Source organism: Octodon degus, unplaced genomic scaffold (genome assembly GCF_000260255.1).
Source record: "Octodon degus isolate 3935 unplaced genomic scaffold, OctDeg1.0 scaffold00349, whole genome shotgun sequence".
Classification (NCBI taxonomy): Eukaryota; Metazoa; Chordata; class Mammalia; order Rodentia; family Octodontidae; genus Octodon; species Octodon degus.
In genome coordinates, this window is record NW_004524925.1 from 276,816 (window position 1) to 302,372 (window position 25,557).

At 36.7% G+C, this 25,557-nt stretch overlaps 1 protein-coding gene across 1 annotated transcript in view; it reads right to left on the reverse strand.

The window, feature by feature from the left end:
- Window positions 1-25,557, reverse strand: part of Spag17 (sperm associated antigen 17) — a 293,285-nt gene that overhangs the window by 93,591 nt on the left and 174,137 nt on the right. The window contains 10 exon segments of the mRNA XM_023708314.1: window positions 656-809; window positions 2,398-2,576; window positions 4,125-4,239; window positions 6,005-6,180; window positions 9,082-9,195; window positions 16,903-17,058; window positions 17,972-18,083; window positions 19,146-19,382; window positions 22,390-22,481; window positions 24,809-24,912. Of these exon segments, the coding sequence (XP_023564082.1) occupies window positions 656-809; window positions 2,398-2,576; window positions 4,125-4,239; window positions 6,005-6,180; window positions 9,082-9,195; window positions 16,903-17,058; window positions 17,972-18,083; window positions 19,146-19,382; window positions 22,390-22,481; window positions 24,809-24,912 (1,439 nt within the window).

Below are 25,557 nucleotides of genomic sequence, written 5' to 3' on the forward strand. Positions count from 1 at the left end.
TTTGTATTTGTGTATTCCAAGTGGTTAGGATAGATATATAGTTGCATTCTCTTAATGAATAGAATGATTTGTTCTAATGGTGTTTGTAAATAGATCTCAAGTCCACATCATATACAGCAATTAACCACTAAGAAGAATATATGCAGTGTGATATTTGTTGGAACTGTACTTCTGATGTGATTTGAAACTGTCTCATTGCTGTTTATCAATAAAATTTTGAAAAAAAAAAAGAAAATATTCATTATTTATTACTAAGAGGAAAAACTCAGGCCAGAAAAGGATACATAATTCTATGATTGCAATAAAAACTCACATACAGATATTTGAATATAGTCATAGTGAAGATGAAAGGTATTAAGCTTGTCCCCAGCACTTGTTTTTTCTTTTTATGTATATAGGGTCTACTGGGTCTCACGACCCAGATCGGACTCTTAGTGATTCTGTTTGCAGCTTCCCAAAGCTGGGATTAGAGGCACACACCATCACACCCACTCCCCATGTCAGCGGGCCTCGGGGATGGAGCTGGCATGGTATGCTGAGGATCAAACCCTGGGCCTAAGCAGGTGCTTTAATCTGCTGAGCTATCTGGCCGGCCCTTGTTGATAAGCTTGAAGTCTATTAAATCCAGTATGAATTGCGAGGCTTCTCTTGTTACCTTTCTTTGTGATGGCAATCTCAGATGGTGCTGTCTCTGATTTGGGCTGAGAAGCCGAATCTGGCAGATCTCCGTTATGAGGGCTTGGTGACGGTTCAGGATAAATCGGACCCGAGTCAGGACTCGTGCTCACGGTCCCATCTGCAAAGAGAATCTGAGGAGAAAATGAAAAAATGAAAGTCCTCAGCCTGCTCCCAAGCAAGAGGAGGATTGGCTAGCAATGCGCACTGTGCGTAAAACAGAAACAGGTCCAAATAATCCAAAGAAGAAAGGCTGCTGGGAGGTCTCAAGGCTCATATCACCGAGCATGTTACTGCAGACAGAGGCGGCAGTTTAGCAGCCAGCAGATTATGATTCTATATGCTCCATTTAATTTCTGTTTTCTGTCTTTTATTGGCTAACTCTGAGATTTTTCTTTTCTTTCACCCTTAACCTATGTAATTGGAGAACTGCTTACTCTCTTTTAAAATGATTCAAATGACTGACTATGTTTTTAGACAAGGTCTTGCTATGTGGTCCGTGCTAACTTTGAACTCACTGTGTAGCCCAGGCTGGCCTTGAACTTGCAGTTCTCCTCTTACCACAGCCTCCTTAGTGCTGGAATTGCAGGTGTGTGCCCCCACACCTGGCTAAAATATTAATCACATATTTAAATATCTAGTTTCTATTAGTATCTATCTACTATGCATCATAACTCTAGGTATTGTAGACACGGCCATCTGTATGTACAGCAGAACATGACCAGGAAGCCAGTGCCAGTCTGGTTCTCATTCTTTCTTAGGTAACTGAAAGTTTTGCAAACTTCCCATCTGCTGAGACCTAAAATTGCAAAATGACTTATTTATACTTTCTTTTAACAATCAATTAGTGCCAGTCTTGATGGATACTCCATCACTCTGCTTAATCTGAATTAGTTTTTAAGATTATGGTATGATTATTTGATTATTATTATCTTTTATTATTTCCTCCATACTATTTTTTCTTCTGGATATTCTAGCACATAAATCCCTTTTTCACATCTCTAAATGCTTCTCTCTCTCCTAATCCACTCCTTCTGGTAGTTGTTCCTTAAAAATTATTTTTAACTTGTAGGGATGTTTGATATTTTCCATAGCAATTTTTACAAATTCTTATTTTATGAATTTTTAGCTTCTCAAGTCTCTACTTACATTCCTTTTACTTATTTTTATTTTTTTTTTTTTTGCTTGAGTATTTGCTCTTAATTCTAGGTGATTTAAAGAAACTTTTACTGAGTTTTATATTCTATTTTCATGTGGTTGCCCTCCTTCTAAGGTTGATGTTTTTTGACCTTATTTCTCCTTGGGAACCCCTTTTGTTTGTTCATGGTACAGGGCCTATTTATAATAGTGCTGCCTTGTGAAATTTGGGTAGGGCTTACAGTTTCTATGTTTTGTGATTTCTAACTCCCAAGGAAAGCGTTACCTCTGGAACTACTAACTTGAGCACAAAGGTGACCTATCCATTATAGTCCCTTTTGAGCTTTAAAGTGTTTCTTTAAAAAGCTGTGTTACAACATCACTTTAGATCATGCCAAGAAAGGACAATTTTATTTGTATCCTGTTGGTATAGATATTTTTTTTCTTCTAACTATAATAATCTTCATTTTCTAATTTAAGATGTCACTCTATTTGTCTTTGGTCTCTGCTATCATACTGTTTCTTTCTCACAGCCCATCTGTCCTTCAGTTTCCAGCAAGGGGATTATATAATATATTCCTTTACTTGTGAGGATCCATCCAGCATGTACTTGACAACAGTGCCTTGACTGGTGATAACTCTGGATGCCTCCTGCTCCATCGGTGGCATCACTGTTTTATAGAACTCATAGTGCTTCATCCTTTGAGGGTAGCGCTGGCGGATCATGATGTCCCAGATGGGTTCTTCATCCACAAGCTGCAGACCTTAAGAAACAAAAAGGAATAAAGCTATTCTGTCAATAGGGCAATCTACGGGAATGAGAACTTATTTTCTTGTTTCTGTTTACATCTGAATAACAAGGGAGTTTTCATGCCTTGACAGATGGACCAGAAAACTTGATTTTGTTGACTTGTTATGTACTCAAAAGTAGTAATGTCATCTGCAGGCACATGATAGGTGCTTTCTTCATGACTATGCCTTTCTCTGGAAGGAAGCCCAGAAAAGTCCAGGGCAACCATCTGAGACATTTCTTTCTTTTTTTTTTCTTTCTTGCATTTTCCTCTTGTGGAACTGGAGATTGAACTCAGACCCTTGCGCTTGCCAGGAAAGGGCTTATTCTATAGAGCCATCTCCCTGGACTCATTGATCTTTAAAGTATTTCTTTTTTCCCCCATAATTTTATTGAGAAACAAATAGCAATGAGACAGTTTCAAACCAAATTGGTAGGACAGTTTCAATAATTCACACATTGCACACATTCTTTCTAGTGGTTAATTGCTGTATAAGATGCGGACATGCTATCCTATTTACAAACACTATTAGAACAAATCCTTCTATTCATTAAGAGAATGTAACTATGTATCTATCCTAACCACTTTGAATACACAGATACAAAATGGACATTCATCTGTATCCCTTTTTTCTTGTTATTTCTATTATTTGAATATTATAGTTGTGTTAACTCAGCAAAATATTCCAAAAGAGTCCAGTAGTCCATAATAGTATTGGGTCTTCTGCTTCACTGGCAATGTCAGAAATTGTTGTCCTGAGTCCCCTACAGCTCAACATAAGAGCATGGCTTTACTTCTTATACTTCATTTTTATACTTTTCTGCTGGATGGTTAAGACCAAGATAAAGCAAGACCTATGCAACAAGAGTTGTAGCTTTTGGTCTGATAAGGTCAGTGAAATCCCCTCAGGATTTACCCTGAGATCCTGTACCTCAGATTGTAGAACCTTTGTCAGTGTCAGCCATGTGGATGAGTCACAGCCATTGCTTGGCCAATGTGCTCTCTGTGAAATCCTGAGAGAATGTTTTCTCCTCATGTGACTCTCCTTAGGCACACTCTACATCATCAATCAATTTCCTCTTTGGCCCCATAATCTCCTTGATCAGAAAATTTGGGACACTATTGAGTTACATGACGTAAAGTGTTTCTTTAAAACGTTATGTTACAACATCACTTTAGATCATGCCAAGAAAGGACAATTTTATTTGTATCCTGTTTACCTGTAAAATCCTTACTCTTCTGAAGCCTTGATATCTTTATTTTGTAAAAAGGAGTTATTGGTACCTAGCTCATAATATTTTGTTTTCTACATTTGTTAGGTACTTAGTGCTTGGCCATAGTAAAAGGTCAAAGCAGGTTATTATCACCATTCTCATTAGTTGAAAATAGTCTTGCTCATTAGCAGCAACAGACATGATTAACAAGCAGGAAACCACACATATTTAAATGGCATTCTGATAGTTTAGTTTTCTTACATGGATTTTTGCCCCTGCCTCCCTTTCTCCACCCATCCCTACTCACCTGTAGACTCTTGCCCAATGAAGGTCAGCAAAAGCCCATTAGGACAAGACACATTTAGGTTTTGGAAGGTAGGGAAAGAAGGAGACTCTTTTAAGGGAGGTTCTGGTTCTTCTTCCTGTAAATAATGTTGTGTGTGAATATTTATCATTTTCTAAATAAATAATTATTTTGGCTAAACAAGGACTTAGTGGGAGCTTAATATAACTGGAGAATGGCTAAATAGATCTTGGAGGGATGCATGAGTCTTGACCTTTGAAAATACTGTATTCTACTTATAGAAGGGCACTTAGGAAATAGATGAGGCAATCAAATGGCAGTACCAAATGGATGGCACATCTTCTCTCAGAAAATGGAGAAATTATTAGAAATAATTAGGGATTCATGAGGGAGTTTTAGTTTTAATCTCTTGTTTTTAGTGATACCAGGGATCAAACTCTGGACCTTGCACTTGCCAGGCAAGCACTTACTCTACTGAGATATCTCCCCAGCCCCATAAGTTGTAGTTTTGAGGGAGGCTTTGAATCATGTTTTCACCTGGATGTGGAGAAGGACAATGCTATGGTCTGAATGCTGTCACTTCTTCTATTCCCAAATTTATATGTTGAAACCTAATACCCAGAGTGTAGGCTTTGGGTATTAGGTAAGAGATAGGCTTAGGGAAATGATTTCATCCTGATGGTTCTTCTTTATGACTGGGATTTACATCCTCATGGAAGACAAATGAGGACCCATAGAAAGTGCCATTTATAGAAACAAGCACTCACTGACACTGAGTCTGCTAGCATTTTGCCTCCAGAACTTGAGCAATAAAACCCAATTCCCTATAAATCATTCAGTGTCAGGTGTTTCCTGATACCAGCTCTAAACAGACTAAGATGGATAGAACATCTCTTATGCATGTGTAATCCTTACGCTTCATGTGAAAGAGATATGATGCTTTTCTAATATTTGCCATTATGTTTCTATCATGATGTAGTAAGTAAAAGCAACAACAACAAAAAGATAGTGAAGTTTTATTTATAAAGTAATGAGGGTTTAGGTGTGCACACTTCAAAATTATAATTAATTATATATATTTATGCCTGAATCCCTTGCTTGGTTATACGTACTCAAAAATGAAAGCTGTTGCACTCCCCTGGCAAGTGCAAGGGCCTGAGTTCAAAAAATTTAAGATGAAAAGTATTTAGGTTTTTTAGTCCATTCTCTTTTTTGTTAGCCACTTGTATCTTTCAAACAATATGTCATTGATGAATCTTTCTATCATTGACCATTTAAGTTGTCTTGTATTTTTCACACTAATGGAGGAAAGATAGAAATAATTCTTAAAGTATGTGTGTGTGGTGTGTTTGTGGGTGTGAGCATGTGTGTGTGTGTGTGTGTGTGTGTGTGTGTGTGTGTGTGTATGTGGCCTCTCATGAGTACTGGAGTAGAAATTGGACTGTCCATTAGCCCTGCTGAATTCTTAGCTTTTCAATATCCAAGTCTGAGTCTAACACATGAAATTTTCTCCATTAGTTATGGATCTTCATGTTACAAAGATTGTCTATCTCTACAGAGCTACATGGAATGATAAAAACAACAAATACTAGGAACTTAACCAACTAAAAACAAAAACCCAGAGAGCTCAGTAGAGAAGGCTGACCTAGTGATTCTCAATTTAGAATGAATGACCTGAAACAATTTGTGTGTGTCAGTGTCCCTTGGAGTGGAAATTCAACTTCTGTGAAAATCCTCCTGTGCACTCCAAGTTGACACTATGGGGAACGTGCAAAGTGAAATATGTTTCCTGTGATAACACGGTAGACATACGTCATGGTTTTTAACAAGTCAACATTGAGGCAGAAACTGGGTTTGGGGCTCTGCAGTAAGACCCATTTTACCTTTTTCTCTTCTTCTTTTGGGTGCTCCTCTTCTTTAAGGGATTCCTTTGGTTTTTCTTTGCCTTTTGATTTCCCTTTTGCTTTGCCTTGAGGAACATTCACTATAGTAGGGATCACAGTTGGAGTAAACGCTGAAGGGATATTCAACATTGCCTCCAAATTAGGATCCTTATCCTCTATAAATGAGAGGAAGAAAGTAAATTAAGTACTCCTAACATTTGCACCTCAAAATTTACACAAATTGTCAACAGTTTTTAACCTATATAAATATGTTTAATCAGTTGGATATTTTTCAGGGTAATGTAGCTAATTTGAAAATCAGGAAGATTGTAGTTAGAAAATATCAGAGATTATTAATATTTTAGTATGCTTGATTAATTGAGTCATTATGTCACATGTTCTTGCCTGTCTGTCAGCACTATAAACATGTTAAGGATAGAGAAATTCCTTTCCATTCACTATATATGTAAAAAGTAAGAGTCCTATCAAGTGAAAATAGTCTAAATCTAGACTATTTTCCAAATAGCAGAATATTCAGTTGTGTCCCAAATTTTCTGATCAAGGAGACTATGGGACCGCAGAGAAAAGTGATTGATGATGTAGAGCATGCCTAAGGAGAGTCACATGGAGAGAAAACATTCTCTCAGGCTTTCACAGAGAGCAAATTAATTAAGCAATGGCCATGACTCATCCACATGGCTGACACTGACAAAGGATCTACATATTGTGGTCCAGGGTTTCAGGCTAAATCCTGAGGGGACTTGACTGACCTTATCAGATACAAAAATTACATTTCTTGTTATATAGGTCTTGCTTTCTCTTAGTTTTAGCCATCCAGCAGAAAAGTATAAAAACAAAGTATAAAAAGTAAAGCCATATTAATATGCTGAGCTATAAAAGGCTCGTCAACAACTTCTGACATTGACAGTCTTAGGGAAAACCCACTACTATTATGGACTACTAGACTATATTGGAATATTTTGCTGAATTCACACACCTTTAATATTTAGCGATAATGGAATACTCATCTCTGACAAAACTAAACAAAAAAATGAGATACAAATGAATGACCATTTTGTATAACTGTATATTCAAAATAGGATAGATATACAGCTACATTCTCTTAATTCAATGAATAGAAAGATTTGTTCTAATAGTGTTTGTAAACAGGATAGCATGTCTACATCTTATACAAGGAATAACCACTAAGATAATACAATGTATTAATTATTGAACCTGTCATACTAATCAGATTTAAAACTCTCATTGCTATTTGTTTCTCAATAAAATTATTTTAAAAATCACATCTTTTTCATCAAAAAATTATTAAAATGTGAAAAAAGCAAAATAGCAGAATAAAAAGCATATTAAATAGAAGCGCAAGAAATGACACAAAGAAGGAAAACCAGGGAAAAAATAGCTTATTTTGGCTGAGGTCACACACACACACACACACACACACACACAGAGTGTGTTTTTTTCCTGATTGTAAAGGTTTGCTGGGTTTCTGAAAACTGAAGAGGAGTTACACGTTAAGTCCCAGACTGCCTCTTTCATCTTGAATTCTGTTCCCTGTGGGTTCCATTACTCTGGTCAATTTTTTTTTCTTAATGTTCTTCACTGGCTCTTCCTTTTTAGTCAGTTAACTTATTAAATTCTTGACTATGATATTCCATAACAGTATTTCTGGACTTAAAAACAACTCCTCAAGCCTATAGAAGATAAGGCTTGGGAAGTTACATCTATGAAATGCTATCTGTAACTGTGATACAGAGCCAGAGCTGTGCATCTTTGTATATAATTTTAGAGCCAGACAATCTCACTCACTCTTGGGGCTCTAAACACCAGCTTCCTCCTCCTGACTCCAAAATTTACCTGACATTCCATCTCAGTTCCAAGTCAACACTGCTAACTGCTTTTTAGCATCTCCTGGTTGTGGTTCTATAGGTACTTGAAACTCTATTAAGAAACCAGTCATATTGTCCTTGTTTTCACTTATTACCCTCTTTTTAAAAGCAAACATTTACTTGAGAGACAGTATAGTAGTAATTGATATGACATTAGAAGCAGTATGTATTTAGCAGACCATAAGGACAGGCACTCCAAGCATGGCCCTAGTATTACACATTGCTATCTTCAGTGCAGTTGCTTAGTTCACAGGTATCAGCATATATAGTTATTGTAACTGTCCTACTAACCTGCTTTGAAACTGTCACATTGCTATTTGTTTCTCAATAAAATTAATGAAATAAAAAACACTATTAGTTCAAACTTTCTTCTCATTGAACTAAGCAGCTGCACTGAAGATATAATGAACTGTTCCTGCAGAAAAAGGCTCCAGAGTAGGCAGATACATAGATCTCCATGATCTGCACTAATACCCAGTTTCAAGGTTGTATAAAATAGGGGTTATGATTCTGTAATGCTTTTTTAAAAATGCTGTGGTTAAATCCCTTTAAAATGCGTGGAAACCCACAGATTTCCTAATTGGTTCTTGGTAAAGTGAAATATTATTTTGTGGTATGAAAGGAAATAGCTTCCAGTTGGAAAATTTATTTATTGAAAGTGGAGGAGAGAAATCCTTCAAGATGCCCAATGAATAGCTCCTTTAAGACTAATATCCCGAAACACACTGGGCAGTTCCACAATCACAGAATTCATAAAAATATTATTCTGCAGAAAACCAAAAGGATTTCTTGGTAAATCATGCTTTCTTTGGCACTAACCTACAGAATCATTTTCATGGGGTAGTTAACAAAGCTAAGTGGAATATATATGGGTATATATATATGTATATGATCTTATATATATGTATGCAATTATATGAAATATTATATAGATAACAAATGGTTTTCAAATGGCCAGAGCTTTATTCTCATTTGCTATGTATGAAAGATGATATATGTACATATATAAACATACTATGTACACATATTGTACCACACAGTCCTTATACCTTCACCTTGTAAAAAAATTATGAGGCATAAAACAGAGCCAGTTTATTGACAGTGTGTAGACTGAGGGTGGGCAGTGACTCTGGCTATGGACACACATCTTGTCTTTAGCATTTATTTCACCTGGCACCGTTCCATTTGATCCATAGTAACTTATTGAGAGACAGATTCCATTTTCTAAGGTGGCAGAAAAAGATCCAAATGTGCTGACAGCTTTGCTCTCTGCACGAGATACTTCTAGAAGACAAAAAGCAAACCAAGGGCATTTTAATTTTTATTTAAAAGAAGTGTAACTAAAATTTATGGGGAAGGCTGGAGCTCAGGGTCTCAGCTGGGTCATCACAATCAATTTAAAAATAGTCGGTGTAGACACTACCATGCTTGTACTTGGGGATAGTAGAAGTAGGCAGAATCATAAAGATGCGAGCAGGAGATTTTTGTTTTAAGGGTTTTAGTTTGAAATTAAGAGAGGGTATACATTGTTTAATAGTATACACATATGCATATTTTGGTTTGGTAGATAATCCATATGACTTTCTAAACTGAAAACCACCAAGTCTGTCACAATTTCCTCACATAACACCACATTCTTCAAACTCCACATTTAAAATTTTTTATATTCTACAATTATTTCAGTCAGACATAGTTTTAAATCACAATTTATTGAAGCATATTCTTCAAGCATGTATGAAGAATTTGTAAATGTTGTCTTCTGTTGTATTATTTCCAGTTCACATCTCCTCTTATCATACAAAGAAGGCGAGACAATACTGATCTAAACTCTCTTAAGCCATGAAGAGACTATTTCTAGGCAGGGAAAGTCAGACGAGCAGTGGAACAAAAACACAACGTTTCATGGGATGAAAGTATTTGTAAGATGTTTGTAAAAGATATACATGATAAAGGGCTGTTATACACAGCATATTAAAGAAAAAACTTTGAAATTCCAAAATAAGAAAACATATACAGCTCAACTAAGAAATATGCCAAAGGTTTTTACAGCTGAAGAAGATATCCAGGTGGCAAATAAGCACACAAAAAGATGTTCAGCTCCATATACCATAAAGAAAATTTCAATTAGAGCAATGAGCTGCCACTACATATCTACTGGAATGAAGAAATTCTCAAACACTGACAACATCAAATGAAATTGAGTATACAGAGCAACAGGAACTCTCATTCACTGCTGGTGAAAATGAAAAATGGTACCTTCCTTTAGAAGACAGTTTTCTGGTTTCTTTTATTTTCTTTCTTCTTTTCTCTTTGTCTTCTCCCTCCCTCCCTCCCTCCCTCCCTCCCTCCCTTCAATTTCTCTTTTCTTTCCACACTAAGGATCAAGTCCAGGGCCTTCTCATTGAAATACATCCTTAGTGTGTCCTTGAGAAATATTTCATATTTTTTGGAAGAAGGCCTCACCAATGCCAGTCTGGACTTGAATTTGTGATCTACCTGCTTCAGTTTCTTAACACGCTTGGATTATAGGTGTATGTGTCCGTATTTAGCCTAGTGTGGGAAATTCTTAGAAAACATAATCTTATATGACCTGACAATCTTTGGTACTTACCCAAGTGAGTTAAAAACTTACATCTACTCAAAAATCTGCACATAGATATTTATAGGACCGCACCTTTATTAATAATCATCCAAACTTGCAAACAATCAAGTTGTCTTTCAACAGGTGAATGTACAAACTGTGGTGCCTCAAGGCCGTTGAATATTAATGTTAAAAACAAATGAAATATCAAGAAATAGAAAGCAATGGTGGAAAATTAAATGCATATTAGTAGGTGAAGAAAGCCAAAGTGAAGAAGCCACAAGTTGTATAATTTCATCTATACAACATTCTGGAAAAGGCAAAACTACTGACACTCATGATGAGATCTTTTGAGATGGGAGAAGAGGAGAACTGTAAATACAGAATACAAAATTTTAGAGCATAATACTGCAATAATGGGTATGTGTTGTAATGTTTGTTACACAGAAAATGTATATCAGGTGTCAACTGTCACGTAAACTATGGTCTTTGAGTGGCAATGACCAAAATGTTCATCATCAATTGTAGCAAATACATTACTCTATGAGAAGAAATGAAAGAGAAGAAATCAAGCTGTCCTTTATTGAGAATTATTGTTCGGTCTAAATAGAGTGATATCACAAAGAATAGTGACACTTCATGAGGACATATAGAGAAGACAGTTTTTAAATTAAATATTCCTATTGGAGTTCGAGGTGAGTATGATGCCTGTTAAAAACTGAGGGGCTGGGGAGATGGCTCAGTAGAATAAGTGCTTGCCGGGCAAGTGCAAAGGCCTGCGTTCAATCCCCGGTTCTGGAAAAAAAATTGATAACAATGGGCTGGGGAGATAGAATAAGTAACTACCTGACAAGCTCAGGGTCCTGGGTTTGATCCCTGGTACCACAAAACCAAACCAAAACAGAGCAGGAAAAACAACAACAAAAAAACTTGATAGTAAGTGAGAGAAGATCATGTGTAAAGGCATGCAATGTATGAGACATCTTGGTACTTTTGTCAATTTTACTGAAAGAATCTGCTTTAATAATATAGTCTAAAAGATAATGCTTGGTGTTAATCAGGGTGCATGGACATAGACATCTCTGTGCATCATTAATAAGAGAGTCTCTCAGTAGGGTTTTGAAGAAAATTCCTTTAAAATATCATTTAAGGGAGTTGTGTGGAGAAAGAAACATTACTTAAAAAATAGAGTACATACTAAAAATATAAACATCATGGAAGAGAAAAAAACATTTGGGCTTTTAAACATGTAAATATATTTTTAAAAACACTTAGTACAATTTAGAAATATGTTTTCTTAATCAAATCATTGGACATTTTACAGATGAATGGAAGGGAAGGTTGGTCATGATTGAGGTTCAACAAAGGTTTCTTGAAAAGTCAAGTGAAAACAGTACCTCAAAGCCCAGATCAGTGTCAGTGAGTCAGTGAGTCAGTGAATCAGTGAGTCAGTGAGTCAGTGAGTCTGTCCGTCCGTCCGTCTGTCTGTCTGTCTGTCTGTCTGTCTGTCTGTCTGTCTGTCTGTCTGTCTTAGTTCCTTTTCTCTCATTTCTGGGACAAAATACCTGACACCCACAATTAAAGCAGGAAAGATTTCTTTAGCTCACAATTTGTGGACGTTTCACTCCATCATCAGTCAGCTCCAAGGCAGGGTGACCTGGCACAGGGGCAATAGCTCAAGATGACAGAAGACAGCAAAGCACCAAGAGCAAAAGGGAGAAAACAAGCCTCTTTTCTTCACTTATATTGTAAGCAGGTTACCGCTGACCCCAGGGGGGTGATGTGCTCATGACATCTCTGTGTCCTCCTCTTGCACAGGATGGGGATGTTTACAAAGTGAGGAGCCTGGCCTGCTGCTGAGATAAACTTCTAAGCTTCTTAAGTTGACACAATGTATCATCTATCTATCTATCTATCTATCTATCTATCTATCTATCTATCTTTTCTCTTTTTTTGTGGAACCGGGGATTGAACTCAGGCCCTTGTGCTTGCCAGGGAAGCGCTTATTCCACTGAGCCATCTCCTGGGCCCTTTCTTATCTTTTCAGGGAAAGCATTCCTATAGAAAGAAGTCATGAAGAAGACATGAGATTTAAAAGTCAAATTTTTACATATTGGGGCAGAAGAAAAAAAAAAGGAACAAATAAAAGTGACTGAAAGATTAAATCAAGATTTAAAGAAAAATTCTCTGACTTTGAGCTGGAGCTTGAGCCTCAGATTATAATAGTTCATCAAATTAAAGCAACACTGAAATTCCATCTCACACCAGAAAGAATAGTTATCATCAGAATGCTTAATCTGTTGCCTAGCAAGTGCAGGGTCCTGAGCTCAACCCCTGATACAAAAAAAAAAAGCCTAATCTGAACTTCTTTGAAAATAACAATTTGCAATATAACAACCATTGCTGATTTCCTACTATCTTATTTTGAAATTCTGCATCATTTTTAATGTCTAATTTTTTAATCTTTAAAATAAAATAAATTAATCAGTAACAAATGCTGGAGGGACTGAGGGGCAAATGAACCCTTCTTACTGTTGATAAGAGTGTAGACTAGTCTAACCACTGTGGAAACTGGTAAGGAGTTTCCTCAGAAAGCTAGGATTATAGGTTCTATTCAACTCAACTATTCTACTTCTGGGCATCTTCATAGAAGAATTAAAAACATCATAACAGAAATATATGTGCACCCATGTTTATAGCAGCATAATTTGAAATAGTTACATCTTGGAAACAAGCCAAATACTCATCAACTGATGAATGGATAGAAAGATGTGGTCTTGCACAATGAAATATTACTCAGCCATAAAGATAGATAAACTTGAAAATTTTATAGCTAAATGGATGCAACAAGAGACCACACTTGTAAGTAAAATGAATCAAAATTACATGTGTAAACATCATATTGTCTCCCTGTTATAAGAAGCTGAAAGATTAAGTAAGGTCCAAAATGCACAACAGATATTGTGAAATGGGAGGAAATATTTCAAAAGGAAAATGGAGTTAGGATTGGAGAAAGGAGAAAGGACACAATGAAAAAGGAAAATAATGCAAGACAGGTATACTAATAGTTTCTCTTAGTTCATTAAAGAAAAACGTTTGCACTAATATCATTTGGAGAACATTTTTATATCCAAATCTTGTACTCTGAGTAGCTCCTCCAAAGATAACAATACTGAAGTGTATACACTATTGTTATGGTATTATTCCATCATGAAATATTATTTATTTTTCATAAAAAACAAATAATTCAATTTGAAAGTGAAAAAAATTCTTTTTTTTTTTTTTTTGGCTGAACCAGGGATTGAACTCAGGCCCTTGCGCTTGCCAGGGAAACGCTTATTCTATTGAGCCATTTCCCCGGCCCTTAAAAGTGAAAAAAATTCTGAAGTTATAAACTAGTACAATAAGAAATAAGAAAAGGATGAAAACCAAAGGTTGGTATAACCAGGTTCTAGAGAAAATTAAAGTTGAAATTACAAACAATAATCTCAGACTGAAATGCTTACTATTAGAGCTAAAGTTGGATATTATTTAACATGCAAAAATGACATGATTGAATTATTTTATGCATAAAAATATTCACTTTAGTAGAAACCACCTCAGTAAGCAAAAACATGAAAATAATTAAGAACATTGTGACACATGTTTATCAATGAATTTTTTTTTTTTTTTGTATTTTAGGGAAGGGTCTACAGGGTAGTAAGGGTCTTACTACCAGATTGGACTCAGTGATGCACCTGTTTATAGCCTCCCAAGACTTGGATTATAGGTACGCACCACCAAGCCCAGTGTCAATTGCCATCTCAGCATGCCCTGGGGACAGGGCCAGCACAGCCAGCCTGGGGATTGAACCCCTGACCCCTGTGCCTGCTTATAGGCACTTTAATACACTGAGCTATTTCTCCAGTCTGACAGGTCCTTTGTGTGTGTGTGTGTGTGTGTGTGTGTGTGTGTGTGTGTGTGTGTTTCCTGAGCTTGAACTCAGGACTTTGCGTTCACCATGCAAGTACTTATTCCACTGAGCTATCTCCCCAGCCCTATCAGTGAAATATTAAATTATTAAAAAATATTGTTTTCAAAGAAAGTTTAGTGACTAGTAAAGTACACTATGAACAGTTGTGATCTCCAAGGTAGTAGAATTATACTATTTATTTATTTATTTATTTTTTCATTTAAGAAGTGAGTACATAAATGAATATTTTTTATTTTAAGCCACTTAAGTTGAAATACCTAACATAAAGCAAGTATTTCTCACTACATTCTGCTTATTAATCATATAGATAAAATTAAGAGAACAATTTTCCATGATACAAAGTAGCATCATTTCTCTAGCTTATTTTATAGCAAGAGAAACCAGCAACAAAGTGAAGAGATGCAAAATGGGAAAACATTTTACTAGCTATTCTTCAGAAAAAAGCAATAATATCTAGAATATAGAAAGAGCTCAAACCGATTCTCCAAATTTAAAGACCCAGTCAAAAAAGGAGCATCTGAAATGAATCAACATTTCTCAGAAGAAAAAGTGCAAACATCAAATAAATATATGAAAAGAATGCTCGACATCACTGGTCATTCAAGAATTGCAAGATAAAACAACACTGAGACTGAGCTCCACGGTGGTTGTACCAGTTTACACTCCTATCAGCTACGGAAAGAGGTTCCTTTTTCCCCCATATCCTCACTGGCATTTGTTACGCAACCATTCCTTCTGGTAGTAGAATTATAAAAAATGGTCATTGTATTTTTTAAGTGTTTGGGTCAGGGCCCCACTACATATTTCAAGGTGGCCTTGAAGCCCCTCAGCTGTCTGAGCTGACCTCTAACTCTTGGTCCTCTGGCCTTAGGCTCTCCAGTGCTGGCATTTCTGGTGTGCATCACCAAATCTGACTTACCTATTACTTTCATTAGATGTTTCTTTATTTTAAAACTTTTAGAGTAATCAGTATATTTTGATATCAGCTATAACAAAGAAACATGTAAACTTCTATGTGCTAAGTTTTTGGGTACATTCACACTTGTCAAATATCATGCTGGGGTAATGTTGCTGTAACTATACTTACAGGTAAGATTCAGCTATTGATCCTGTCAATAAAAGGACTTGAAAGTATTTTAATGGTCAATCATGTCCTCTTGTACATATAAGTCATACAACCTTGGACAAGAAGCAGTGGATTTGTCTGGAGATTTTCAGTGGTGTTATTAGGAAGTCCATTATGTTTAATTAACAGAGATCCACAACGACCTCTCATCTGTAATCAGGTAATGAATTTCACGGCCAAATCTATGTTTTTCTCTTGTTCTTGAAGCCTAGAAAATTTGTGCTTTAGCGAGAACTAATAGATAGGAAGAAAGACATCACTGAAATGAATATTGGCCAGGAAGTAAATTTCAGTAGGAACCAATTAAGGAAGACCCTGGCTCCTGGAGGCTGGAAGGACAGGAGAGATGTTACACACTACGTGCTGCTGATTAATGGTAGCTGGCCTGGCTAGGCCCAGTGTGTCAGCTGGTCAAGAGCTGGCCTTCTGGAGGCAACGGAGCTGGTCACCAGCCCAGTGGAGGCTAGCTATTAATGTAGTGTGTTTCTATACTACACGAGGAAAATGCACATAAGCAGAAAGGCAAATTATCTCAGATTGTGAGGTAAGGCAGAAGTAAAGAAAGGACAGAGACAAAGAAAATCAACATTTTAAAATTATACTTTTAAGAACACTGTGAGCTCAGGCCACAAAGTTAGCCAAGGTTACAACGCCTGCCCCTATTTGATGAAACTCACTTCAAAATTCCTAAGAGTCAAATGCACAAATCTGCCCTGTGCCTTCTACCTGTAAGTTGAGCCCATGCCCTTCACTGCAAATTGGATCTGCTCTTCTAGTACTGCAGATACCCAAGTTCCACAGACTTCCACTTTCATGGAAACAGCACTGTATTGATTCTCTAAACTTCAAAGACTATGTTGGGTACCCTGACTCATGCTAGGAATATAAAGTTTAGAGTATCCACCTTGAGGACACTCTGAAGCATACAAATACCCCTACGCTAGATCATGAAGCTCTTCACCTGCTAGGAAATGTGAGGTGCAAGTAGATAGTAGGTATCTATCAGCTAGACACTATGAAACTTGTGGGCCCTTTTGTAAAGGCCCACAAACTATTTTCTCTGAGTATGTACCAAATAAGCCTGTGTTGGCCTCTGACTCATGCACCCTGAAATCCTTTTTCTGTGATCGAAGCCAGTGAATTTATTCTGTGGGTGGAGTGAGTGTAGGTCTCCCACCCTTGTTTGGGGAGACCTTCACTCACCCTGTCTAAGAATGAGCAAATTGCAGGGCAGGGGAGGCCCCTATGTTTTTTCTTGGGAATGGCTTGACACACTGCTTACGTATTAACCACAAAGATTCAGGTGCTTACTTGCTTCATGATTTTGTTCCTCACCCTTTTCTTCTTTCTTTTCTGAAGAATCAATTTCTTCTTCACTTTGATTTTTCACCAAATTCTTTGGATCTTTTAAGTGAATTATAAAATTATGCTTGTCCTTTTTCACTTTCACTTTGATAAACGTTGGGCCTGAGGAAGAGCCATGGAATAAGATGGTTAGGATGATGAGGATGCCATGTGAAGCCCCTTTACTAGATAGTCGCATACTACAGCGCAAACTTGGACCAGGGAGTGGACTACCTGAGCACGTTGGCATAGATGATGCATTAAGGAGTGTGGGTAGAGGAGGTACCTGAGGCACTCTAGTCACATGTCAAACCCAGATAGATTGGCTGAGGCTATATGTGCCTATAATAAATTTTATGATTCATCAATGTGAGAGGGTTTTTTTTATTTAAAAAATAATTAGTATCTGTTATTATTATTATAGTAGTTATTTTTCTAATAACTCATTCTTTAAATGCTCTCATTCATTTTTATTCAACTTTTGTAGAATCTCTTTTTAAAAGTCCAGCCTTTTATTTTCAACTTTGATTGAGCGATACTTCCAAATTGGTAAGTTTGGGATGAAAATACTGCACTTACTCTAAGACAGGTGAAATTTAACACACTGTATACATGTGTAAATATTAATCAGAGCTAAAATAGCTGCAGGAGGCCCCCAAGCTCTGTGGTCTAGAGTGCAAACCAGAAAACTGCTGCAAACTCACATTATGAGATAAGTGTATGCTGAAATTAATATTATTCATTACCTATTTGCTTAATGCAGTTCCTAATATGCTACTTTGCAATCATGTATAAGTATTTTAATAATTGGCATGGTCCCATCAATATGTCCAAGCATAACTTTGGGCTGATGTACGCCTTGCAGAGACCGTTAAAACAGACTATGAAGTTTGAAAATGCTGAATGTGATGCATACATGAATTGCAGTGGCTATCCTGACAGCTTTATCTGTCCCATGCAGGAGTACAAAGTCTCTTGATTATCTGAGATGCATTAACCTCTTTCAAACCATTAACCAGTTGTGTTTCAAATGTACCTTTTTCAAATGTTGTCTTTTCTACTTCAATCTGCCCTCCATCAGAAGGATATAGATAATAATTTGCCCCTGAGATTTGGATAGGTGTATCTCCCATATTGTATCCTAGGAACTAGAAGAAAAAACATCATGCTTTGAGTGTGGGATGGCAGTTGACAAAAATCAACTTATCAGTGTTACCCAACTAAAGTTGTGATAAACTAAATTTCTGCTAAATAATGGTCTCATTTTGTAAGTTAGAGGTCAGAGTCCATATAATCTTTAGAAACTTTTGTGGTGATACAGTGTCAAGCAGAACTGAGAGAGGTCTATGGTTTTAAACTTATGGGAGTGTCTTCACAATTTAGCCCAAGTTATATTATACTATTATCAGAGTAATATGAGAAGAAATCAAATTATCCTTCATTAGCTAATTTCTGTTTAAAGTGAAGCAATATTTCACAGAATATTGATATTTGACACTTCTGCAGGTCATATATAAAAGATGTGCCGTGCTAAATGTCACTACCAGGGCTCCAGCAGATTCTGACACTTGTATGAGGTAAAATTTGAGAACAAGTACTTTAGAATAATAGTTATAGAGGACAGATTTTTTTTCTGTTACTTTTTTCTATTATTTTTCACTAGGTTTTCCTCTAAATAGCTACTTGAAATATTGCTTAGCAAAGAGAAGGTGTTACAAAAGTCTACAAACCAGACACATGGGTTATGGGTGGCAACCAGAAGTCTTAGACAAAGCCAGCCTTTGTATTGATCTAGTATCATGCTATTTTCATGCACCTAAAGGACTGATTTTGTGTCAAATTTCAACTCATCATCATTATTATTATTATTAATATTATTATTAATATTTGAGACAGGTTCTCACAGTGCAGCTTAGGTTGGCCTTGAATTTTCTATGTAGCCCAGGCGGGCCTTGAACTCATGGCAGTTCTCCTGCCTCAGCCTCTGACGTGCTGGGATTACAGTGTGTGCCTGGACAAATTTCCACTCTTGAGTAACCTGGTTTCATGACAGTAAAGAAAAACTGACCTAAGAATCTTACTAATTGGCTACAAAGAAAAATTTGATATAAGAAAGTGAAATATAGGTTTGAACTCATGAAAAATAGAAGAAACTTTGTTTGCCTGAATCAGAAGTAACCCAAGTAGACTTTTTAGAGGATCGATCTTACTGGGTACTCTCTCTCAGGTTCTGGTTGCTGCAGGGCCTCCTCTGATGCTTCTGGTACTGTTATTTGTTCTTCTTTAGATTTCTCCTTAGAAGGAGATTTTTTCTTTAAAGGTTTACTATCTTTCTCTGCTTTCTCCTGGCCTTTCTTTTTACCAGTGTCTTTGGTCTTCTTTTTAGCTTTCTTTTCTTCACGTAAACGCTCTTCTTCTGCTAATCGTTCTTGTTCTTCTTTCCATGCCTATAAATACATTTTTAAAACATAATGACATTTAAAAAAAATCGAATATGCATTCCACTCAGGTACATTTTGGCAAATTTTTGATATGTGGCAGCTCTGACAGATTAAAACACTAGTTAGGAACTGTGGGACAGCCCTGATTCTCTCTCTCACCCAACTTCCTTATACTAAATCTTGCCAGAAATCCCTGTTCAGTTCAGCTTCATCACTCATTCTCTGTTGCAGTTTGCTTAGTTCAAGCTTTTATTATCTTTAGTCTGGACTACGTACTTTTCACTGATCTCCCTGTCTCTTATCCTTCTTCAGATGCAATTTATCTTTAAGTCTGGAAGTGGTCAATCAGCAATATGGTGGACTAGATAGTCTGAGAAACATTTCTGGCACAAATTTTATTTTTTTAAACATGTATTTGGTACAGGGTCTCACTACGCAGCTTGGTCTCATAGCGATCCTCCTATTTTCAGCCTCCCCAGTGCTGGGATTACAGGGAGGCACTTCCGTGCCTGCTCTCAGTGACTTGCTCAGTGTACCTGGGGGGTGGGACTGGTGTGACATGTGGTATCAGAGATTGAACCCAGGTCCCTGGCCTTTCCTAAGCAGGCACCACAAATTTTTTTTTAAAAGGATAAAATATTTTTTAGAAATATAATCATTGTGACGCATAGTTGAACTGGTAGTAAAGAAAAAGACATGCAAATGCACTTAAAGCAGTTACCCCACAAGATAGCTGTAGTACCTGAGCACTAAAGACAATATTTGACCACCCCCAATGGCCTAAATCTGTTTTAACGGATCATGAAGATGAGAGGAAAACTTGGGAGAACAGATCAGAAGCCTCTGAAGAAAGCTGATGTTTAAAAAGCCACCTTTATTGAGTGAACTAGAAACAAGTCTGTGTCCATAGAGGACTATGAGAGCTCTGGCTTGCATCCTTGGTTCTGGTAATAAGCAGTGGGGCAAGGGGTTGGTGTCTCCCCAAGAATGTGTGGCCTCATACTTGTCCTTATGCAGATTTATGACTAACATGCACATTGCTTTAAAATTTTGTTTTAACAAGTTATGAGTTGATATGATCTCACAAATTAAAATCGGAAGACATGGGGCTGGGGAGATGGCTCAGTGGAATAAGTGCTTCCTTGGCAAGCACAAGGGTCTGAGTTCAATCCCTGGTTCTACAAAAAAAAAAAAAAAAAAAAAAATCGGAAGACACAAAGAACTATGCCACTATGAGAAAGAACCAGAAAAAATAAATTGAGAAAGTATATTTGCATTGATACTGTCATAATAAAATATGAATATAAAATAATAACGTGAAATAAACTTTAGTGTGTTTAAATTAATAAAAAGTGGTAATAAAATAGAAGAAAGATGAAAATATATAAAATGATAAGCTGAATTCAATGGTCTTCTTGGAAATGAGGTAGAACTTTTGAATGAGTAGTATTTGAGCAGATAATGCCAAAGACACTTCCAAAATCTATGAAAGATATTAATCCCAACATTCAGGAAGGTCAGTGCATCAAACGCAAGAAATAACAGGGGCAGCTAGACCTGACATAGCATAGTTAATTGTTCAGTGTTTAGGAATTTTCTGAGCCAGTTGATCACCATAACTGTCATCAAAAAAATAAATGATATGAATGCACAATTAAATAAAATATTTAAAACAAAGGCAATGAATACTCAAAATTCATTATTTCGTAATTGCTTTGTTACATTTCACTATTATCTATAGAAACTCTTTGCTGTATCTCACTATTATCTATGATCTTGAGGTTATTTGTACAATGTTATTAATACTGTGGAAACATGGCTCTCTGCAATGATGGGTAACTAGTATAGTACTTAGCATAAGCTAGAGCCTGCCTTCCTATCAATCACTAGCTAAAGACTTTCCCCATCAATTGTTGAGATACTGGCCCTGCCTGGGGACTGGACTCTCTGATTCCCCAAATAATAGCCACCATCAAAGTTGTAGCCTATAAATCAGGTTCTTGGGGAAATCTTCAACTCAAAGGCAGATGCACGGACACCGTAAAGTGAAAGTAATGTTTGTCCATGAACATACTCATTATATACTCATCCCTATGGGCTATATCTGTTGGACCGAATTGTAACAAAGGGTGCATCTCATGGACAGAATCATAACAGAGGGGAAGGACACGTGCAGTTAGCACAGAGGACAAAGTCAGCATGAGCTGCTGAGCATGCTCAGGACCACCCTCCAGGAGAGCTTGGAATCTTAGCCAAAAATTCCTAAATTTCATGAGTGACAGAAGCATCTTTTGGACTAATGAAACAACTCTCAGCAAACTTAGCTTTCCTCAGTATGAGATGGGAGCTGTTTCCCACAAAGATCAAATCCTGTCAAACAAGAAGCTTGGTACTGTCAGACAACCACCCCAGAGATAGGATGGGGAAGAACAGCTGGCTGAGGCTCCCAGCATAAGGAAGCCTCCTTAAAAGCACCTACATTGCTGGCTTTGCAGAGCTTCTGAGTTGGAAAATTCCAGACTTCACTGGGTGACAGAAGAGTGACACGAAACTCCACAGGGACTAAAGTCCAGAGCCATAAGGGAACTCCCCCAACCCTCTACATATTTGTGCTGTGTGCTTGTATGATCATAGAACACATCAGAACTTTGGTATTTCTTGTCTAAGGCATTTAAAATATAGTCCAATATGATTTTAAATTATCATGAAACCATATGTTTCTTCTGTGATTAGAAATGTACAAGCAAAATAAATCCCTGTTAGAGAAAAGCAAAGAATATACAAATTATGAATAAGGTACTGCCTTAATTTGTGGTTATATAAAAATAAATAAAGGTACAGATTTTTTGAAAAACTTATCCTCTGGTGAAAGACAGTTTGGTAGATGGACCATTCTTTCTTTTTAATGACTCCTCAAGGTTCACCATGGAAGATCATACTCCACACAATTTTCCATCACAAAGTAGCTTTGTGTTTGTGATAACTCAGTATCTTTTGTTTTTCTTTGGATTACCTTCAGGGAGCCTTCTAAAATAAATGGGATCTTTTCTTTTTCTTTATCTTTTTCTTGATCTGTTACTTCTGTTTGGTTGACTCCTTTATTACCTATAATCAGAGAACATTAAACCTCTTAGCACTCCGCACAAGATAGAGAAGAACGAAATCTCTGAGTTAGTGGGGATCTAGAAGGATGCCAAATGCAATGCTCCATTTACTCAACTCTCAATTCTTTCATGCTATCTCTGAAGAGCAGCTACTTTGGGTGAGGTTATTAGAGTCCCTGGAGACAGTGCATCTCATTCTTAGTGTCTTGGTATGTTGTAGTTTCTATTGAACTGAATCCCTTGCCCTAAAACTTCCACCTAATTAATTTTAGTTTAATAGCTTAAGACCACACAGTGTACATCTAACTTTTCTATCATAAAGTTTTTAATTAATTAATTAATTAATTAGGTATAGGGCCTCCTTACACAACTAGAACTCCTAGTGATCCTCCTCTCTCAGCTTCTCCAGTGCTGTGATTACAGGCATGTGCCATATTTCCGTGGCTGGCACAATGGGGGTTGAACCTGGTTCCTTGCGCTTGCCAGGCAGGTGCTTAGACTGTTGAGCTATCTCCATCATATTGAAAGCCTTCTCTTTTTATGGTAGGCATTCTCTTAGAAGGTTTGTATCTTTTCTGACTTGAGGGAAGTCTAATGGAATGCCACACCTACCAGGTGCATTTCAATACCAAACTGACCATGTTCTGGATTTCTAGGGATATCTACATATTAAATTTTTGCTTTGTTCAGTGCCATTATATAAAAAAAGGAGGCCAATTTATTAATTTACCTGGTATGGGGCAAGGATTGCTACAGACCTAAGTGTGAGTGGGCAGCCTTAACTTTATTTCTTAAGCAGTCTCATCCATTTGTGAAGGTGCTTAATGATGTGTAGGTGATACCCAAGTAGTGTAGGTGACACCCATTAGGAAGAAGCTGAGCTGCAGATTACACAACCATTTGTAGATGTGGTAAGTGAGTCACCATCAACTGAGTTTAAGTTTCACTTTAGGCCATGTATACCATCCAGCAGAAAAATATAAAAACAAAATATAAAGAAGTAAAGCCATGATGCTATGTTGAGCTGTAGGGGACTCAGGTCAACAATTTCTGACATTGCCAGTGCAGCAGAAGACTCAATACTATTATGGACTACTGGACTCTTTTAGAATATTTTGCTGAGTTCTCACACCTGTAATATTCAAATGACAGAACTAAACAAAAAAGGAGATACAGATGAATGTTCATTTTGTATCTGTGTATTCAAAATGGTTAGGATAGATACATAGTTACTTTCTCTTAATGAATAGACGCATTTGTTCTCATAGTGTTTGTAAATAGGATATCATGTTTGCAACTTGTACAGCAAATAACCACTAGGAAGAAAGTATGCAATGTGTTAATTATTGAAACTGTCCTACCAATTCGATTTCAAACTGTCTCATTGCTATTTGTTTCTCAATAAAATTATAGGAAAAAAATAAAATTAGCCCTTGTACAAAGTCCTTTGGTAATTAACAGAGGCCACAAAAATTAGGGAAATGACAGGATTTTTTTAAAATTAAAACTCACCTTCAACTGTGGTTATCATTAACAATGAATATTAACTGAGACTCCACTTCTTTTGCAAACACTCAGGGAGCCATTTTTATTTGCAGATAAACTGTTTACTGTTCTACTTCTTTCAGTAACCCAGTTTCCTTCTAAAAATAACTCCATTCACTTTGCTTCCCTTTTCTATTTTTCTCCATATTGGCCTAAAGCCATGGAAATTAACAAAAATGACAACTGTATCAACAACAAAAGCTATACATTGTTCCAAGATCCTGGTCTCTGCCATAGGCTTCCATGTATTCCCGTTATCTGTATATGCCTACTATGTAATGACTTCAGGATTCAGATGTTTGTTTTCCTAAGGAGGGTCATGATTGAATCTCATTGATAGAATCCATAGTTAACTAATGGAGATCCAAATACTATGAGTTAACTTCATATACTGCAAACAAATCTTAGATAGCTTAATTCACCAGTCCTACCAATGAGAACATTTATAATTTCCTTAATACATAAAATTTTATCTGCAGATTAAATGTTCCAGATTTGACAGGCAGTTGGGTCAATACAAGACACAAATTCCATTATCCTGTACAGGTACAACTGCATCATATTTGGAATACAGCTATCTGAGGGAAAGAAAAGTCAGAGGAATTTTGTGGGCAAAATTTTTCATCTTCTAATATCCAGTCTTAATTAAAGTAAGGAACAGTGTAACTCTGGGCCTTATTCTAGGTATTAGTTAAATGGGTTACTTACTTTTAGATGTTTTGAGAGCAATATCTTTGTGGGAAAAATAATTTTTGGCACTGGAAGGTTTCAATTCTGTCTCACCTTTGGTGCTAAGGATTTCCTCAGCCATCCTAGCTTCCTGATACACAGCCTCCTCTTTTGTGACCCAGTCTTGAATGGATTCCGCAATAAGCTCCAAGTAATTCCTAAATCAGACAAAGAACAGATTGCAAGTGAGTCAATATTAAAGTCAAAAATACTTAGTTTTTTTTTTTTTTTTGCGGAACTGGGGATTGAACTCAGGCCCTTGTGCTTGCCAGGGAAGCACTTATTCCACTGAGCCATCTCCCCACCCCATATGCACATTTGAAAGGGAGGTCTTTTAAGTGAAGGATTAAATAGTTTGATGTCAAGAGTAAATGAGAGTTAGAAAGACAGCCACTTGGCACCATGACTTGGAGATTAGTAGGGCAAAAGCTTGTGTTAGGACAATTTTATAGCACAATATAAGCCTTTTAAATTGACCATCAGCTGTTGAGCTCACTGAATGAGCTACAATATTCTGTAGTTCTGCTATAAAACTTGCCAGCTTTGGGATTATCCATATTTTATACACCATTTTGTAAGCTGCTTGTACTTTCTTGCTTTTATACCCAGTTTGTTGCTTACTAAGGATCAGTAACCTTTGCTTCCAATTCCCTTCAGAAACTGTTGATTAATTTAATTATCTTCCAATTAAATGTTACATATAATATAAATTTTGAAACAGAGTTGCTCTTGACAAAATAAGTTACATGATTTGGGTTTGACAATAAAGATTAGCTAAATCAAAAATTATATAAAAGCAAATA